This window comes from Gouania willdenowi, chromosome 1 (genome assembly GCF_900634775.1).
Source record: "Gouania willdenowi chromosome 1, fGouWil2.1, whole genome shotgun sequence".
NCBI classification, from domain to species: Eukaryota; Metazoa; Chordata; class Actinopteri; order Blenniiformes; family Gobiesocidae; genus Gouania; species Gouania willdenowi.
The window spans coordinates 35116217-35132675 of record NC_041044.1 but is presented as its reverse complement, the minus strand read 5'-3'; the positions used below and the strand labels follow the sequence as shown (position 1 = coordinate 35132675).

At 38.7% G+C, this 16459-nt stretch overlaps 1 protein-coding gene across 1 annotated transcript; it reads right to left on the bottom strand.

Annotated features, from left to right (window-relative positions):
* Window positions 1–1129: 1129 nt before the first annotated feature.
* Window positions 1130–10824, bottom strand: epn3b (epsin 3b). The gene is given in 11 exon segments (XM_028444708.1): window positions 1130–1840; window positions 2851–3150; window positions 4389–4484; window positions 4574–4747; window positions 5482–5605; window positions 7102–7185; window positions 7777–7895; window positions 8036–8336; window positions 9280–9363; window positions 9485–9643; window positions 10261–10824. Coding segments are annotated over 11 exon segments (1803 nt in total). The 5' UTR covers window positions 10330–10824; the 3' UTR covers window positions 1130–1547.
* Window positions 10825–16459: the final 5635 nt, after the last annotated feature.

Genomic DNA, 16459 nt, shown 5'->3' with positions numbered 1-16459 from the left:
CTTTGCATCAGGGTTTTTTTTTTCACCTTAAGAGTTTGAACTACAAAAGCAGCTGATGTGAGTTCTTATTATACCGTCTTATATTCTCCAGATAAGGTTTCTGTTTCACAAAGTAGGTTGTTTTAAAATTCTTTAGGGTTTTTGGATTCAAAGTTCCCTTGGTTTGCTTTCAAATCTCCTAAACCCGGAATTATTAGACGGACACAGACATTTTCATTTCCTAAATACTGGTGTAAAGAAACACAGGGTTGAAGGTACTTACTGTATCTGCACATTTTTCAGATTTGATGCACAATGGACACTTTTTAATGAAGGAAGAGACTTACCAGTGACATTAAAGATGAGGAAAGCCTACACAGTCATTTCATCTTTCATGCTTTTGAGCATCTACACCAGACGGTCAACTGTGATTGTCTAATCCAAGGCCACACCATCAACATTCATGTCAGCATTTAGAATAATGACTAGTTTGTGCATTATTACAGGAAAGAAAAAAAGGCTTTAGACAGTTTTTGTGGTCATTTTGTGTGTTTTTGTTGTTTGGTGTGTTAGTGTTGTACTTTTGTATAGTTTTGGTGTCATTTTATGTTATTCTGTTGTCGTTTAGTGTATTTTTCTCCCATTTTGTGAGTTTTTGTTGTTGTCTTGTGCTCCTGTCATTCTTTGTATTTTTCTGTTGTTTTGTGTGTTATTAGTCTTTTTGTTGTCATTTTGTGTTTTTGGATTCATTTACGTGGATATTTGTTTCATGTGTTTTGTTCTCGTTTTGTATATTTCTTTGGGTTTTTCTCTCATTTTGATTATTTTCATTGTTATGTATGTTTTGATAGTTATTTTGTAGTTTCGTGTATTTGTCTCCTTTTTTGTGCATTTTTGTTGTCGTTTTTCGTATTTCTATCGTCGATTTGTGTGTTTTTTGTTGTATTTTCCTGTCATTTTGTTGTTTTTTGTTGTTTTGTGTGTTTTTGGAGTCATTTACATGTACATTTATTGTTTCATGTGTTTTTGTTCTCATTTAGTAAATTTATTATGGTTTTTCTCCCATTTTGACTATTTTCATTTCATGTATGTTTTTAGAGTTATCTTGTAGTTGTTTTGTGTATCTTTCTCACATAGTATTTTCCTGTCATTTTGTTGGTTTTTGTTTTGTGTTATTAGTCTTTTTGTGTATTTTTGTTGACATTTGGGATTTTTGGAGGTATTTTTGTGTGTATTTAGAAATTCCTCTGTCATTTTGTGTCATCAAATGCCTCTGTTGGTGCTTTCTTTGTTCTAATAAAAAACCTTCAGGATTTCATTTAATCATAACCTTCCTGAACGCAGTAGTGGTGTAGCGTAGAATCATGTGTTTGGTGATCGTCCTGTATCAAAGCCAGGGGGTGAATTCACTGTTCCACTCTCACACATACAAGTGAAAACGTGGGATTATTTAGCCTGCTTTGTGAAACAGGATCCCAGATAGGAACCATTGAGCTCATTTAAGCTTCTCTGATCATGAGTAAAGATGTTGTCCTTCAGCTAAATGCAGTTTGAATGCTGCAGGGCTCTTAGAGGAACGGATTGTGATTGTGCGTCTGTGTTTGCAACAGTGTGCGTGGCCGTGTAGAAATGGGGAGCAGAGGCTGTGGGAGGTTGGAGGGAAGGTCCAGCAGTCCAGCGGGGGGCTGTGTGAGGGAGGACGGGAGGAGGGACGGCTGGTGGAGCAGAGGGAGCGGCAGCGACGGGCTGTAGGACAGCATGTGTGGAGGCAGCGGGGAGGTGGAGGCCGGCCGCATTTGGTTAAGGGTGAGGCGAGGCTGGTCACAGTGGAAGGGGTTGTTGGGAGAGGGCGCACTCAGACCTGTGAAGAAAGATGTTTGGGCTTAAACAAAAACTTTAACATTTGTGATATTTAAGAAAAAATGCTTTAACCCTCCTATTATCCTCACATATTACTAAGACTCTCTACCCATGGGGTCAGTCTGACTCCAGGGATATTTGCTTCCAGAAAATTATTTTCAGAAATTGATGATGAAGTTTTTTTTTTTAACAACTTAATGATTAAATCTTGACCTGTTCTCTAACGCTACCATCAGGCCAAACTTTAAATTATAATTTATTTATTTGTTTATTTAATTTATTATGAACATGTAAAAATTAAATAAAAAAAAAAGAAAAGCAATTGTAAAAAAAAGCAGTATGGACAAACAATGAATGGGATCGTACAAACAAGCTCTCAAATACTATATATAAATGTAATACACACATCAGAAAAGGAGTTGGAAGAAGTTTTTAACAAATGTATGTTTTTATATGAAATAAATAAATATACATTTTACAATATGGTTATACCATATTCCTATATACATACATCCAATTTTTTATAAACATTAAATTCTTTCTGGAGTTTATCCTGGGCAGGCGTTATATACTGTATTTGGGGTTATTCACTATAAAGTCCTCTGTCTCAGACACATCCTCCTCTATGTCACTTTCAAATGTGAAAGAGCTGTTCAAAAACTTCATTGACGGTAAACCTTTTCCTAGAGGACATTTTCAGGAGATAGTGAGTGTGTAGATTGCAATACACACAGGATGTAAGGTCACACATGCATCACACAGTTTAACACAGCTAAAACATCTTGGGGTCCAATTGACCCCAGGAGAACACCAATGCGTGTAATAATATACATTCAACACATTGAAAAAATATCAACATGATCATTTTATGCTTAATCAATTGTACCCACCAATTAGGAACATTTTTAAAACATGAAGCAAAAAACCCCAAAATGAACTATTACTTTTTGAATGATTACCATTGAATGGGGTCCCCAAGGATAATAGGGGGGTTCAAAAGTTGTTTATTACCTGAGAGGAAGGGGTTGTTGTGCATCTTGCTGGGGGGGTTAGGGGGTATCAGGGTATCCAAATTGACGAGGGAAGCCCCCGTGGGTCCCAGGAACGCCTCTGGAGTCTGACACACTCGCGTGATTGGGGCGCTGAGGGGAGGGGCCAGTCGAGACACATCAAACATCTCAGGGCTGGAGGATTCTCGTCCATTCACTTGGGGTTTCTCTGCTGGCTCAGTGCCAAATGAATCCAGTGTGGAGTCCAGAGCACAAAAAGGGTCAGTCTCTGGGTGTACCCCAAAGCTTTCTGCCTCTGTGCCTGAAAAGATCACAATTTAGAAGTTTACAGAAGAAAAAATTACAGCAGCGTGATGATGAATTATTAAACACAGGACGTGATGTTGAACAGTCTTGTGATATAAAACCACTGTATAGAAATAAAATCCGTATTCTATTAATGTAATAAATAGGATTACCCTTTTATATATATATTATATGGGCCATATTAGCTTTCCAACTAGAAGACTGAGCTAAAGACTAAACTCATCAGGCGTGTTTCTACCAGAGGTGACAAGCAATGAAGTACAAATACTTTGTTACTGTACTTAAATTGTTTATTTTGTATCTGTACTTAACTTGAGTTTTTATTTTTTAACTTTTACTCCTTACTTTTTCAAACAAATATCTCGACTTTCGACTTCTTACGTTCTAAAAATGAGCTAGTTACCTTTAAGACCTTCGAAGATGACCCCACAAAATAAAAGGATGCAAACCAACAATTGCGCAGCTGGAGGAGAAGCTTGAAACTTTTTATTCACAAATTGTATCTATAATGAGTGCTAAATTCTCCAGGTATTGATAAAGGGTCACATATTTAACAGATTAAATTTCCATTAACCAGTTTTCTACAAGATCTGAAAAATGTTAAACTCCAACCTGCTCTGGGCTTTATTTAGCACTTGCACTTTTTTTTTTTTGACACATACATTTGATTTATTATGAGTGCTAAATTCTCCAGGTGTTCATAAAGGTAACAGATTTAATTGTTTCCATGTACCAGTATTCTACAAGTTCTTAAAAAAATAAGTAATTTACTGGTTTAAAAACCCTGTCTTATTATTATTTAGTAGCATGTACTTTCTTACTTTTACTTAAATAAGGGAGAAATTTCAATACTTTTACCAGAGTTATTTTGTATTCACGTATCTATTTACTTGAGTACTGAAGACAAGTACTTTTGCCACCTCTGGTTTCTACAGTCTTTAAATTGACTGTAGGTGTTGCAGTGATTGTGTGCTCTGTGTTTGCCCTGTGATGAACTGTGGATCTGTCCAGGGTGTGTTTTTTCTTGTGGCTGATTAAGATACATTTGGCTGAATGAGGGACAGACACAAACAATAGGAAAGTTGGGAAAGAAGAAACTAACACAAATCAATCATTAAAAATATTTTTCAAAAAACTTTAGATATAATACAAAAAATATTCTTCATGCTGATGTAATTTTTCATTTTTTTTGTTTTGTTAGACTTTTTTTGAATTGTCATCCTCCTCTAATACCTGTAGGACTTGCTGGTTCTGGGGAGGAAACTCTGGGACCTTCCTGTGTCGGCCTTTCCTCTTCCTGTGCAGAGAACGGATCAGTCCCATTGCAGTCTGAGTGAGAAAATAACAGAGTGAAAACTGGGTCCTTTATTGTACAGAAAAGGAGAACTTGTAATCCCCAGTGTTCCTGAACGCAGCACCTCCATTTGCTGGCCTGTCCCACTCGTTGTTTACGGGGCTGGACGAGGTGGCTGCGGCTTCCCAAGGGTCTGTGCGTGAGCTGGCACACGAAGCCCAGGGATTGGCTGAGTGAGAGGAGGAACACGGAGCGGCCGACCAGGTACTGACAACCACAGGCGTGCTGGACTGGACGGCTGGGAGGGCAATGGGTTATGAGTTTGCAGCAAAACTCTGATAACGGCTGTGTTCGAAACGGCATACTAACGTACTACTCATGCTAAGTTTGACGTCAAAATGAGTATGTAGTGCGTTGACATTAGATAGCATGAAAAGATTGAGTACGTGAGAAATATACTATATCGGGACTATTTTGAAGTATGCGTGGAGGGCACACTAGTCATACACAACCGTCCCATGATGCATTGCGAGCAGAACATAAAATAGTTCTGGGATCAGCTTAAAGCTAAAAATCAAACATGGCCTTTTCCAAACAAAAGCATCGCTTCTTGTCTTCCATTCATTTTTTTCTTTCATGCTTTTGTTTTCAAGTTAACTGAAAGTTTTGTCAGTAGCACAATGGCAGGTCTCAGAAAATCTCCGAAATGTCAGCACGACGTGTTTCCGCAAATTTCAAGGATCAAATGACCACACGCTGATATTCTACTTCATCACTTTCTCACTTAACATAATTTTAGAAATTTGAAAGGTGGCGAATCAACGGAGATATTTAGCCTCCGTGTGCTTCCGGTTTTTCTCGTTGTAGGTTCAAAATATATCCTGGGAAACTTTGAAGTATACTTTAGTGGGAACGGTCACCGTCGGTCATCATCCTAATAGCATTTAGTAGACAGTATGTACTCATTGAGTTTATAGTACAGAGTGTGCCATTTCAAACAGCCAAAATGTAAGTTTTTCTTGAGAAACAAACCAACAGAGTCCCAGGGATCCGAGGTACTGTTACAGGTGGGCTGAGCGGACGTCCATGGGTCACTGGCTGGAGGCCGAGGTCCAGATGACACTCCAAATATGTCCACAAGGTCCAACATTGTAGACTAAAGAAGGAGAGGATGTTTAAGGCCTTTTATGGAGGCTTTTTGTAACTTTTGATAAGTCAGGATTTGGGTTGACCGGAGCAGTAACAGTTGTTGTTGTTTTAATGTTTGTGTCCAACAAAACACACATGGTTAGGTACAGTAGGTAAGTAATAATCCAGAAATAAATGACATTTTAAGGGCTTTTTAATGCTCATTTGTAACAACACACAGCCACAACCATCTAGCAGCATGGTGGCCAATCAACACAGAACTACAGTTGGCCAACCTTTGTGTCACGTTGACGCATGGGTCCTGGCGCAGAAGCATATTCCAGGTTTCAGTCAGATATAGAAACAATATTTATTTTACTATTCTGGTTGGCCCATAACGGCATGTGGGAATGTAAAAAAAAAATCTAATCTCTTTTTTAATTTATAGTATAAGGATGAATCTTTCTTGGGGTATAAAACAATTAGTCTTTATGGGATTCTTCAGTTTTATATTAGACCCCAACTTTGGGTGATTTCATCACTCGTGGATATTATAAAATCCTTTGCATAAGGTCATTGTACTTGCCGCTGTGTCTTATAATAATTTATTGATTATTAGTTTTTCACTAGTAAAAAAAAAAAAATACATTAATAAGAGTAGATGTATATAGATATTTGGTATAGAAATACAGCTCCACCTACTCTCTGTCAGTTTCCTGTGTGGTGTAGTTCCTGAGATATTTGAAGAAAATAAGGTTACACAAAAACTGGACGCATACACACCTCACTAAATTTGGCCATAACTTAGAAATTATTCATCTGATCAAACTAAAAATGTCGTGTGCCAATTGAATTACCGTATTTTTCAGACTATGAGGCGCACTTAAAATCCTTTAATTTTTCTCAAAAATCGACAGTGCGCCTTATAATCAGGTGCTCCTTATGTATGAAATTAGCTACTGTGCTTCAACATACTGAACTGAAAAAGTGTGTGTATTGTTCTGTATTTTATGTGTTAAACCTGACAATGTTGAGAGTTATTGTTAATGAGTTGAATAAAGTTTGACTTATCTGACTATTTATTTCGCTTAATGCGTCTTAATAAATAATAATAATAATAATAATAATAACAAACCGGTGCACCTTATAGTCCGAAAAATACGTATTAAGGAACAATTGGTAAAAACTTATGAACTTTTTTAGACCAAAGTGCATGGGCCATTTGTGAAATGAAATGAACAAGTACTTCCCAGTTATAGGGAAGATAGTCAGACTGACAGGTTGTTACATAACAGAGCAGATGCTAAGAAGAGGCGAAAGAACGTGCTGAGCCTCAAGGTTAGACTCATTATCATTCCAGCCTGTAATCTCTCTCTTCTCTCCATCTCTGTTACAGCTCCCTCATTGTGCTGATTTAGGAAGTTTACATTTCATTCTTCATCCCTTTCACATGTTCACAGTTTCCAACACCACACCAACACACACACACACACACACACACACACACACACGCTCTTAGCTCACCTCATGTGCCCCAAACGGCTGTTTCTCCGGCTTTCATCAAGGCTTCTGTAGCCGGGACTCATCGCCTTGGCAACAGCGCTGCTCCTGCAGGATCAGATGAATGGACTTTGTATCACATCACATCCCAGAGGACATACTGTATATAAAACCTAAGTTAACTCACGAAACTTAACTCACGTAAACTCAATTAAACTAACCTAGACTCGACTAAACTCAAACCAGCTCAACTAAACTTATTAAACTCAACCCAGCTCAACTAAACTTAACTTAATTAAACTCAAACCCAGCTGAACTAAACCTAAATCTAAACTCAACCAACTCAACTAAACTAAATCTAGTTAACTCAACCCAGCTCAAATAAACTAAACTTAATTAAACTCAACACAGCTCAACTCAACTAACCTAGTTAAACTCAACACAGCTCAACTAATCTAAACTTAATTAAACTCAACCCTCAACTTACTTGTATTTGAGTACAATTTCAATCATGTAACAGTACTTCTATTTGAGTAGAACATATCAGTACTCTTTACACCTCTGCAAACAAATATATTTAAACAAAGCAGTCGATCTATTTTCCAAACTAAGGTGAATAAATGATTGACGGATCAATGCCTGAAGTCATTTTTGATAATGAGGCGTGTTTGTGTGAGCGCGTGCAGGAGTGTTTCTGACCTTCTCACTCTCCTCGCGGCTCATGGCTAAAGCCAGCTGCAGCTGCAGCTCTTCCTCCCCACTGGTCTGAGGTCGTGCCTGCTCCAGGTCTGATGCACAGCGGGGAGACGAGGACGAAGCTGCAGAGGAAACAGATTAGAGGAACGTGACTGTGGTAGGCTAGTGGCAGAGGACAACATCTGAGAACACCATATGTCTTGGATAGTTACAAACTACAGCATCTCAAACACACATTGTGATGAAATCCAGTGTTACTCACAGTTAAAGGAGGACGGGGAGCCCCTGGAGCGGCTGAACTCCTCCCCATACAGGACTGCCATGCTGGGCTGGCTAGTTCTTCTGCCTGGGTGGTAAGATGGAGGTATCCCTCCGTACATACCTCCTCCACCTCCACCACTGCCCCCACCTGCCATTCGCTCCTTGGTCTTCATGGCCTGACTCCTCTCCTGGCGTAGTCGCTCTTCGTCTCGAAGCAGACACACCAGTTGTCGAGATTTCTCCCTCACATTTGCGCCCTGATCCCTGCCGTTCCGGTCAATATACTGGAAGTCACGCAGCGTCTGAGCAAGACACAGTTTACATGTCAAATGGAGTTGGATCAATTCATCAGCATAGGATTAGGTGATTTCTTTCACAAAGAGCTGGATGAATGAAATTATGCAGACTTTATTCTAAGTTACAAATTTAATATTGTATTTATTAGTTTTTCTGTTTTTGTTCCACATGTGAATCCAATCAGTCAATCTAAACTCATTTTTAAGTCTTCAACTGTCAAGTTGGGCACACCTAGAAGAAACTCATAAGAACACATCAAAGCGATCAGCAGACGCCTCTGAAAAAGACTGACAGTCGAAACATGTCAGGAGATCAAAGTAAATTTGAATTTTCTGAAAAAAGTTGTCTGAATAAATGGAACCATAGCATATTATTTCAAAAAAGACAAAATGAATTTGCTGGAATTAAAGTTTATTTTAGCCCAATGAAACTAACAGTCTCCAGCTGAAATCCTCATCCTTCATTTGGAATCAGGTGATCATTCTCATCATTTAGTTTAGTTAGCAACTAATTTGTTGCACTTGTGTGAATATGGACCAAATATTAAGACTCCAGACCTTGTTGATTAAAAGACATCCATATAACTGCTAATCTGAAGGCAAAAAGGGAGTTAAACCCAATACTAGCTCAGGGTTCAGGAGAATGTAATTCCAGCAAGTTCATTTTGTCTTATTTTTTGAAATATGTTGTGGTTTCTATTATTCAGACAACTTTTTTTCAGGAAATCTACTTTAAAATAAACTTTGATCTTTTCCTGAAAAAAGTTGTCTGAATAAATGAAACCGTGACATATTATTTCAGGAGAATGTATTCTTACCCAGACATGCATGTAAATCATTCAAAGATGGTTAAAACTGTTAAGCTTTAATGGTGTTTCAGAGTGTGCCTTAGTTAATAAAGACATTCATAACAACGATAAAGAACTCAAACTACATTCCCAGCAGGTACCTGAATAGTAAAGGCGTTCTCACGGCATTGCTGGGCCACTCTCTCTGATCCTGTTTTTAGTAGGTAATCCAGCAGAGTCAGAGCCTGCAGAAAACAAAACAAGGGTTACTCATTTATTTTGTTAAATCTACTTTTACTTATGGAAATACACAACAGATGAAAACTGAGTGAAACTTGCAGAGTGATGTTCTCGTCTTAAGGTCACCTTGTACACATGTCTCCAGTTCTTGCCGCTGTCATTGAGGCGTTTCCACAGCATCCCCATGACTTCGGCAAACGCGACCACATTGAAGGTCAAGTCTGCAATCTCTGACATTAGAGATGAGGAGGGGCCCCACGGGTCATTGGAGGTCGCTTCTCGAACCTATGCAGGACCAGTAGAGGAACCACAAACCTCATTTTGGTTGCTTTTGATGTGTTTGATATGATTTTCTCCACAAGGTTATAGCAAAGAAATGACATAACTTGAAACTATAGTATAGAAAGTGGATAAAAGAAGTCAGTGACACTTTACTTAATACTAAGTCTGACATTACGCTGTCATTATTATGACATCTGTTATTTGCATGAATAAGGTGTCATGAAGGCTGTCATTAAGTGTTAAATTATGGCACCTTTTGCTAAATTATGACACCTTTGGAGCTATGTTGGCATTTTTTGGGTTAGGTGGAGGGATCTAATGGGGTTAGGGTAACAAACTACACTTAACAGCCTTCATGACACCTTATTCATGCTAATGACAGAGAGTCCCTATCCTGCATGTTATAGATGCTGTCTGTAGAGCTACCTGATGACACCATCATTATACTCAAGTGTGTTGGAGCAGGGAAACATCTCCAACATGTCAGACAGGGAACCAGAGCACCCCATAAATGGATTGTTTTCAACCTCTTTAACTCTTACAGTCAAGGGTGGGATCAAGTTTTTATTTATTTTTTTCTCACGATGACTTTTGAAACCTGCGTAGATTATTTACATTACCTTGATCTCCGCTTCTGAATAGTTGTGAACGATATTCTTCACTTGTCGTCGCAGGGCTGACGTTGTCATGGTGATGATAGGAGAGTGGGGATGGGAAGGTGGGAAGGAAAAGTAAGAGCAACGGTTGACAGTTGAATGGGAAGGGGGAATGAGAGGAGACGTGACTATGTCAATGAAGGCTCCTCTTCTCTGTCAGAGGTTAAAGGGCGTCCCTGAGAGAAAGACATACAGACCATATGGTGTTACAGACCACCCTGAATGATGCAACTGACCAAAACAAAATCTTTAGTATTTACTAGAGATTGTCCTTTACTGTTTGATGATAATCATTCAGTTTCTGGAATTGACCTGCTGGGCGACTGAGCCTTTCTCTGTGAAGTTAGCATAACTTCATTTATCTTGTCATGCTAATCTGGTGATGCTTCAGGTTTAGGTGTGTTTGCTTGATCCGAAACATTGTTTATGGTGCGCCCTGCGCTTCACCCCTTGTCAACAGGTTCGTTTTTCATCGTATTTGACAGGCCATTACACGGATACAGAGAAGCACACTAATCATTCACTTATAGCGACAATTTAGAGACACTAGCAGAGCACACAGAGTCGATAACCAGAGGTGTAAAGTACTGTACTGATATATTCGATTGAAGTAGAAGTACTGCTACTTGATTGAAATAGTACTCAAGTACAAGTAAAAGGCAGCTCAATGAAATAGTTAAAGTTACGAGTTACTTTCGTGTTGTTTTACCTGGTGCACGCTCGTCATGCGTTAAGATTGACTATAGAGAAGATAAACTGATCAATGGTCTGGGACACTCTGATGGACTATCCTTCTATCCTAGTGGTTCTCAACCGGTCTCACCCTGGGACCCACATTTTTCATTAAATCGCAACCCACTTTTTTCTAGAATTCAACCAACCAAATTTAGTTTTTCAAAAATAGCTGTTGAAAACACACAATCTTTTAAAAAAAACATACATCTATATATTTTCCTGTGCAACATGCATTTCACAGAAGAAAAGTTTCAAAGTCCAACATGAGCGACATTGAGTATTTCTTTATTTTTGACCAGCCGTCCGCGACCCACTTTTGGGTCCCGACGCACCAGTTGAGAATGGCTGTTCTATCCTATTCTGTTTGCCCTTCTGTCCACTAACCCAACCAGTCAAAGCTGATGGCTGCCACCTCTGAACCTGGTTCCACTGGAGATTTCTATCTATAAAAAACAGGGAGTTTTTTTTCTTCCCACTGTCGCTAAATGCTTGTTCATGTGGATATTGTTGGGTTCTTTCTTTCTTACTATAGACTTTATATTTTGTTCAGCGCTTTGAGATGACTTTGTTGTATTTTGCGATATATAAATAAAGTTGAATTGAATAAATGAATGAAAGCAAAATCATAGCTGCTCTTAAACATCACAGGGTTCTCGTAGGGGGCCCCGTACGGTGTGATTCAACCAGCGTAGGGGGGCTTTTCTGTTGTTTTTCTTTTTTAATAGGTAGCATCATAATAATTGTTACACAATTAGACATAAAAGGGACTTCCAGGCGTGCATCTGTTGTTTTAACTCTTTTTAATCTGCATAATCGTCAGGCAACATGTGTGCATCCTCCACTTTGTAACCCACAATCACTGTCCAATATAAACAGTGTGCTTCATAATCTAAACAAAAACTATAAACTTTAGCCTTAAAGTAAGGCTGTAACAAAGATTAAAAAAACTTTAGCTTTACTTTACAAAATTTGGCCCCTTAAAATGCAGGAAATAGTGTATAGTAAAATAGTACTGCGCCGCATGAAGCGATCCCCTACGCTGGGAAAAGTTCCTGGTGAGAATCCTGCATCAGCAGCAGAAAACCCTGAGATGCACACAGTAGGGTCACTGCCAACAAAAACATGTCAGAGGACAAGTCAATGAGTCTGTACATAGAGTGTGCAGGAGGTACAAAGGGCATGAAGAAGAAAGTAGTGCTCAGCAAGTTCAGGCAGTATCACCTTTCTGCGCTATCATTTTCATCTGGGACGAGTGAGCACAGATGTTCCATCAGACAAAGGTTATATCATCAAATGCTGCTGTGCTTTTCATGTGTGCCTCGCTCTTTACCAGCTCTTAATACTAAATTTCCTATTCATGGGAATTCATCTTTTTAGCTCCAGGTTTCAATTAAAACCGTATTTTTGGGACTATAAGGCGCACTTAAAATCCTTTAATTTTCTCAAAAATCGACAGTGCGCCTCATAATCAGGTGCTCCTTGTGTCTGAAATTAATGTCAAAATGTTTTTGTACAACTTTGGTAAACTATGAAGCTGCACAGCTTGATGGATTTTTGGCGCTTTAGGGCTACCGTAGTCAGGCGCCTCATGGAGTGATATGTACCAGTACTGTCCTTCAACATACTGAACTGAAAAAGTGAGTGTATTGTTCTGTATTTTATGTGTTAAACCTTAACAATGTTGAGAGTTATTGTTAATGAGTTGAATAAAGTTTGACTAATCTGACTATTTTGTTTCGCTTAATGCACCTTAATAATAATAATAATAATAATAATAATAATAATAATAATAACAAACCGGTGTGCCTTATAGTCCGGTGCGCCTTATGTATGAAAATAGACCCAGTCAGACCATTCATTGACAGTGCGCCTTATAATCCGGTGCGCCTTATAGTCCGAAAAATACGATATATGGAGGTAGTCTTGGAAATCCCTCAAATTGATTTCTATGGCTTGCTTCTATTCTTTATTAGCGCCAATAGTCTTGGTCATTACAAATGAAGTCGCACAAGATGCATAATATTCTGGCATGCTGCCGACTTGTATTTATTTCTCAAGTGATGGAACAAGTACTAAGAGCATAGAATAAAATTGCAGGCACAGGAGAAAGAAGTATTACATTTCAGTGACTCACATGTGCAGTGGCCCACACAATGTATCACTCACCATTCACCAAATGAACGTCAAGTAAAGTCTCAAAAATGAAATAATCCAATCCATGTGTGATACTGGATCACTCCGAGGTGTGTGAATAATGTTTGAGCATAAACATTGTTCAAAGATTTGACTTTTCTTATCTCTCAATGTGAGGAGTGTACATTACATGTTATTCTCTGCCTAAGAATTCTATAGAACATGTAGCAGTGCAATTTGTGCCACATGCAAGCCCTGAGATACAGCATGATTTAAGGCAGTGGTACTCAACCTTTTTAGCCCACGACCCCCAAAATAAAGGTGCCAGACAGAGACCGGGGACTCCCACAGTACCTGAAGGTGGTTGAACACAGACATGAACATTTAAGAACATTCATGTGGAGACAGGGCCATCTATAAGAGGGAATAAAGGCGAGAGCTTTTTGTGGCCCATTCATAAAGTCAGCAAAATGATGGTCCATTGTTCTATGAATCTGTAATAAACACCTTTATTTATTTATCTGAATAATATCCAATGTTATCTAGGAAGTCCATTAGTCATTTTAAAGATGTAAATCCTTGTTTTAATCAGAAATAAAATGGGTTCAAATGAAAAGTGACCAGAAATGGTGGAAAAGGTGGTGAAATGGAATTTTAATATTGTCAATATTGGAACAATTAGTTTAAACTGTGGTTAAATTGGCAAAAAAAAAAAAAAAAAGTGAAATTGAAATGAAATATGGTTAAAAAATAAAGTTTAAAAGTGACAATAATGGGTCAACATACCATATGCGACAATAGGTGGGAAAAGTGGTGGAAAGGGTTTATAAGTGCTGAAAATGTCTTGAAAGAGGAAATAATGCATTGAAATGTAATGGAGTAGTGGCAGTAATGGGAGTAATGTAGTGAAAATGCATTAATAGGGGGCAAAATATGGTAAGAAAAAAACCGATGAAAATAGGTTAAAATATGGCAAATTTGTTGTAGTTGCAGAAAAAGGGTAAAAATAAGCAAAAATTGGCTCAAATTGTTCAGAAAATATTCTGTTTCTTGAAGGCATCTAGTGACCCCCTCCTAGTGTCTCGCGACCCCAAACGGCTGAGGTGTAAAGAGTACTGATATATATCCTACTCCTGTTACTTTAATGAAATTTAAGTAAATCATCCATTAAATACTCAAGTAGAAGTAAAAAGTAGCTCAATTAAATATTAATCAAAGTAAAAGTTACTAGTTACTTTCACCCACACATTCATTTTTGGTAATGAATCACAGTTTGCGTGCATACAGTAAACATCTCATGTATACATATTTACAGGAAGGAAGAGACAACATCTTACACAATTGGAACCTAATTTATTTTTCACAAAAGCATTCGTATAAAATACAATGTTTGTCAAAATAAAATAACACCAATGAATTCAATTCAAAATAAATAAATTCCCAGGCTCTAAGTATAGCTACATTTATCAACTCTAAAACTGAAAAAATAACCTCTATTCAGTGCTGTTTTGGCGCCGTGCATTACGTTTAATCTGATTGGTCAGATACGATGTGATGCATTTCATTGTTGTCTGGTCATTTCATTTTTTTGTAGTGTCACAATGTACGTTAATCATTTTAAAACAAAAATAATAATAATTTACTCAGTAACATTTAGGTGTAGAAATGTAACTATTTATTTTACTTTTAAAATGTACTTAAGTGCAAGTAAAATTACTGATTTAAAAATATACTCAAAAAAGTACAAGTACCCATAAAAACAACTCAATTATAGTAACGTGAGTAATTGTAATCCATTACTTTCACCTTTAATAATAAAAATAATAATGCATTGGATTTATATAGTGCCTTATTTTGATGACGGTCACTCAAAGCACTTTACATGGCATTATTCTAATGGTGGTAAGCTACTATTGTAGCCACAGCTGCTCTGGGGCAGACTGATCAAATGGGGTGTCCTGACCCTAAGGTTGAGAACCCCTTGTTTAAGGTAGTGATGGAGAGGTGAATGAGTGATGATGATGAGAGGTGACACTGTGTTGATGCTCCCTTCTCCATCACTACCAGTTACAGTTTCAGTTACCTCCCAGTGTGGCCGATGCATGTGTGGCACTGAGACCAACAACTGCAGCTGTTGGCACAGAGACAGTGTGTGTGTGAGAGATGTCAGAACAAACAGCTGCTCACCATTCCTGCACATCCTCCATCATGTCCGCGCATGCAGCATCCTCTCCTCCTCTCATCCTCTCCTCTCCTCCTCTTATCCTCCTCTTAACCCTCAACAAGAATTAATCCTGGAAACGTGACAGTGGATCCCAACGATCCTAGAATATCATCCAGGCCTGATGAGAGTCGCCTGTGAGAGCGTCAGTGGCAAAATCCGCATAGAGCAAGAAGTGATAGAGCCTGAGTGTACTCGCTCTCTCTCTCTCTCTCTCTCTCTCTCTCTCTCTCTCTCTCTCTCTCTCTCTCTCTCTCTCTCTCTCTCTCTCTCTCTCAGTCGAACCAGTCACGCGCAAGCAGGTCTCAAGGCTGCACAGAAAGGGGCGGGGCATGCTATCCTCCTCTTCATTGGATGATAGCAGAGTTAGAACTGAGTGACACATCAGCCATCATTATTGATCCACGCAACTTTTATTGATGTCATCAAACACTGTTAGTGACCATTTCACGTCATATCATTTACTCACACAGCTACATAGCTAAATGTAGCTAAATGTAACTAAATGTAACTATCCATCTATCATTTTCATACCCGCTTATTCCCGTTTAACAGGGTCGCGGGGGTCTGCCGGTGCCAATCTCCGGCTCTCATAGGGCGCTGGGCGGGGGTACACCCTGGACAGGGCGCCAGTCCCTCACAGGGCAACACAGACACAGACAACCATTCACTCTCTCATTCACTCCTATGGGCAATTTAGAGACTCCAATCAACCTTACAGTCATGTTTTTGGATTGTGGGAGGAAGCCGGTGGACCCGGAGGAAACCCACGCAGCACGTGGAGAACATGCAAACTCCACACAGAAAGGACCCCAGTCCCTTCTTGCTGTGGGGCGGACGTGCTAACCACTAAGCCACCGTGCGCCCTTAAATGTAACTAGATGTAACTAAATGTTGCTAAATTTAGCTAAATGTAGCTAAATGTAGGTAATTGTAACTAAATGTAGCTAAATGTAACTAAATGTAGCTAAATGTAGGTAATTGTAACTAAATGTAGCTAAATGTAACTAAATGTAGCTAAATCTAATTGTAACTAAATGTAGCTAAATGTAACTAAATGTAGCTAAATGTAGG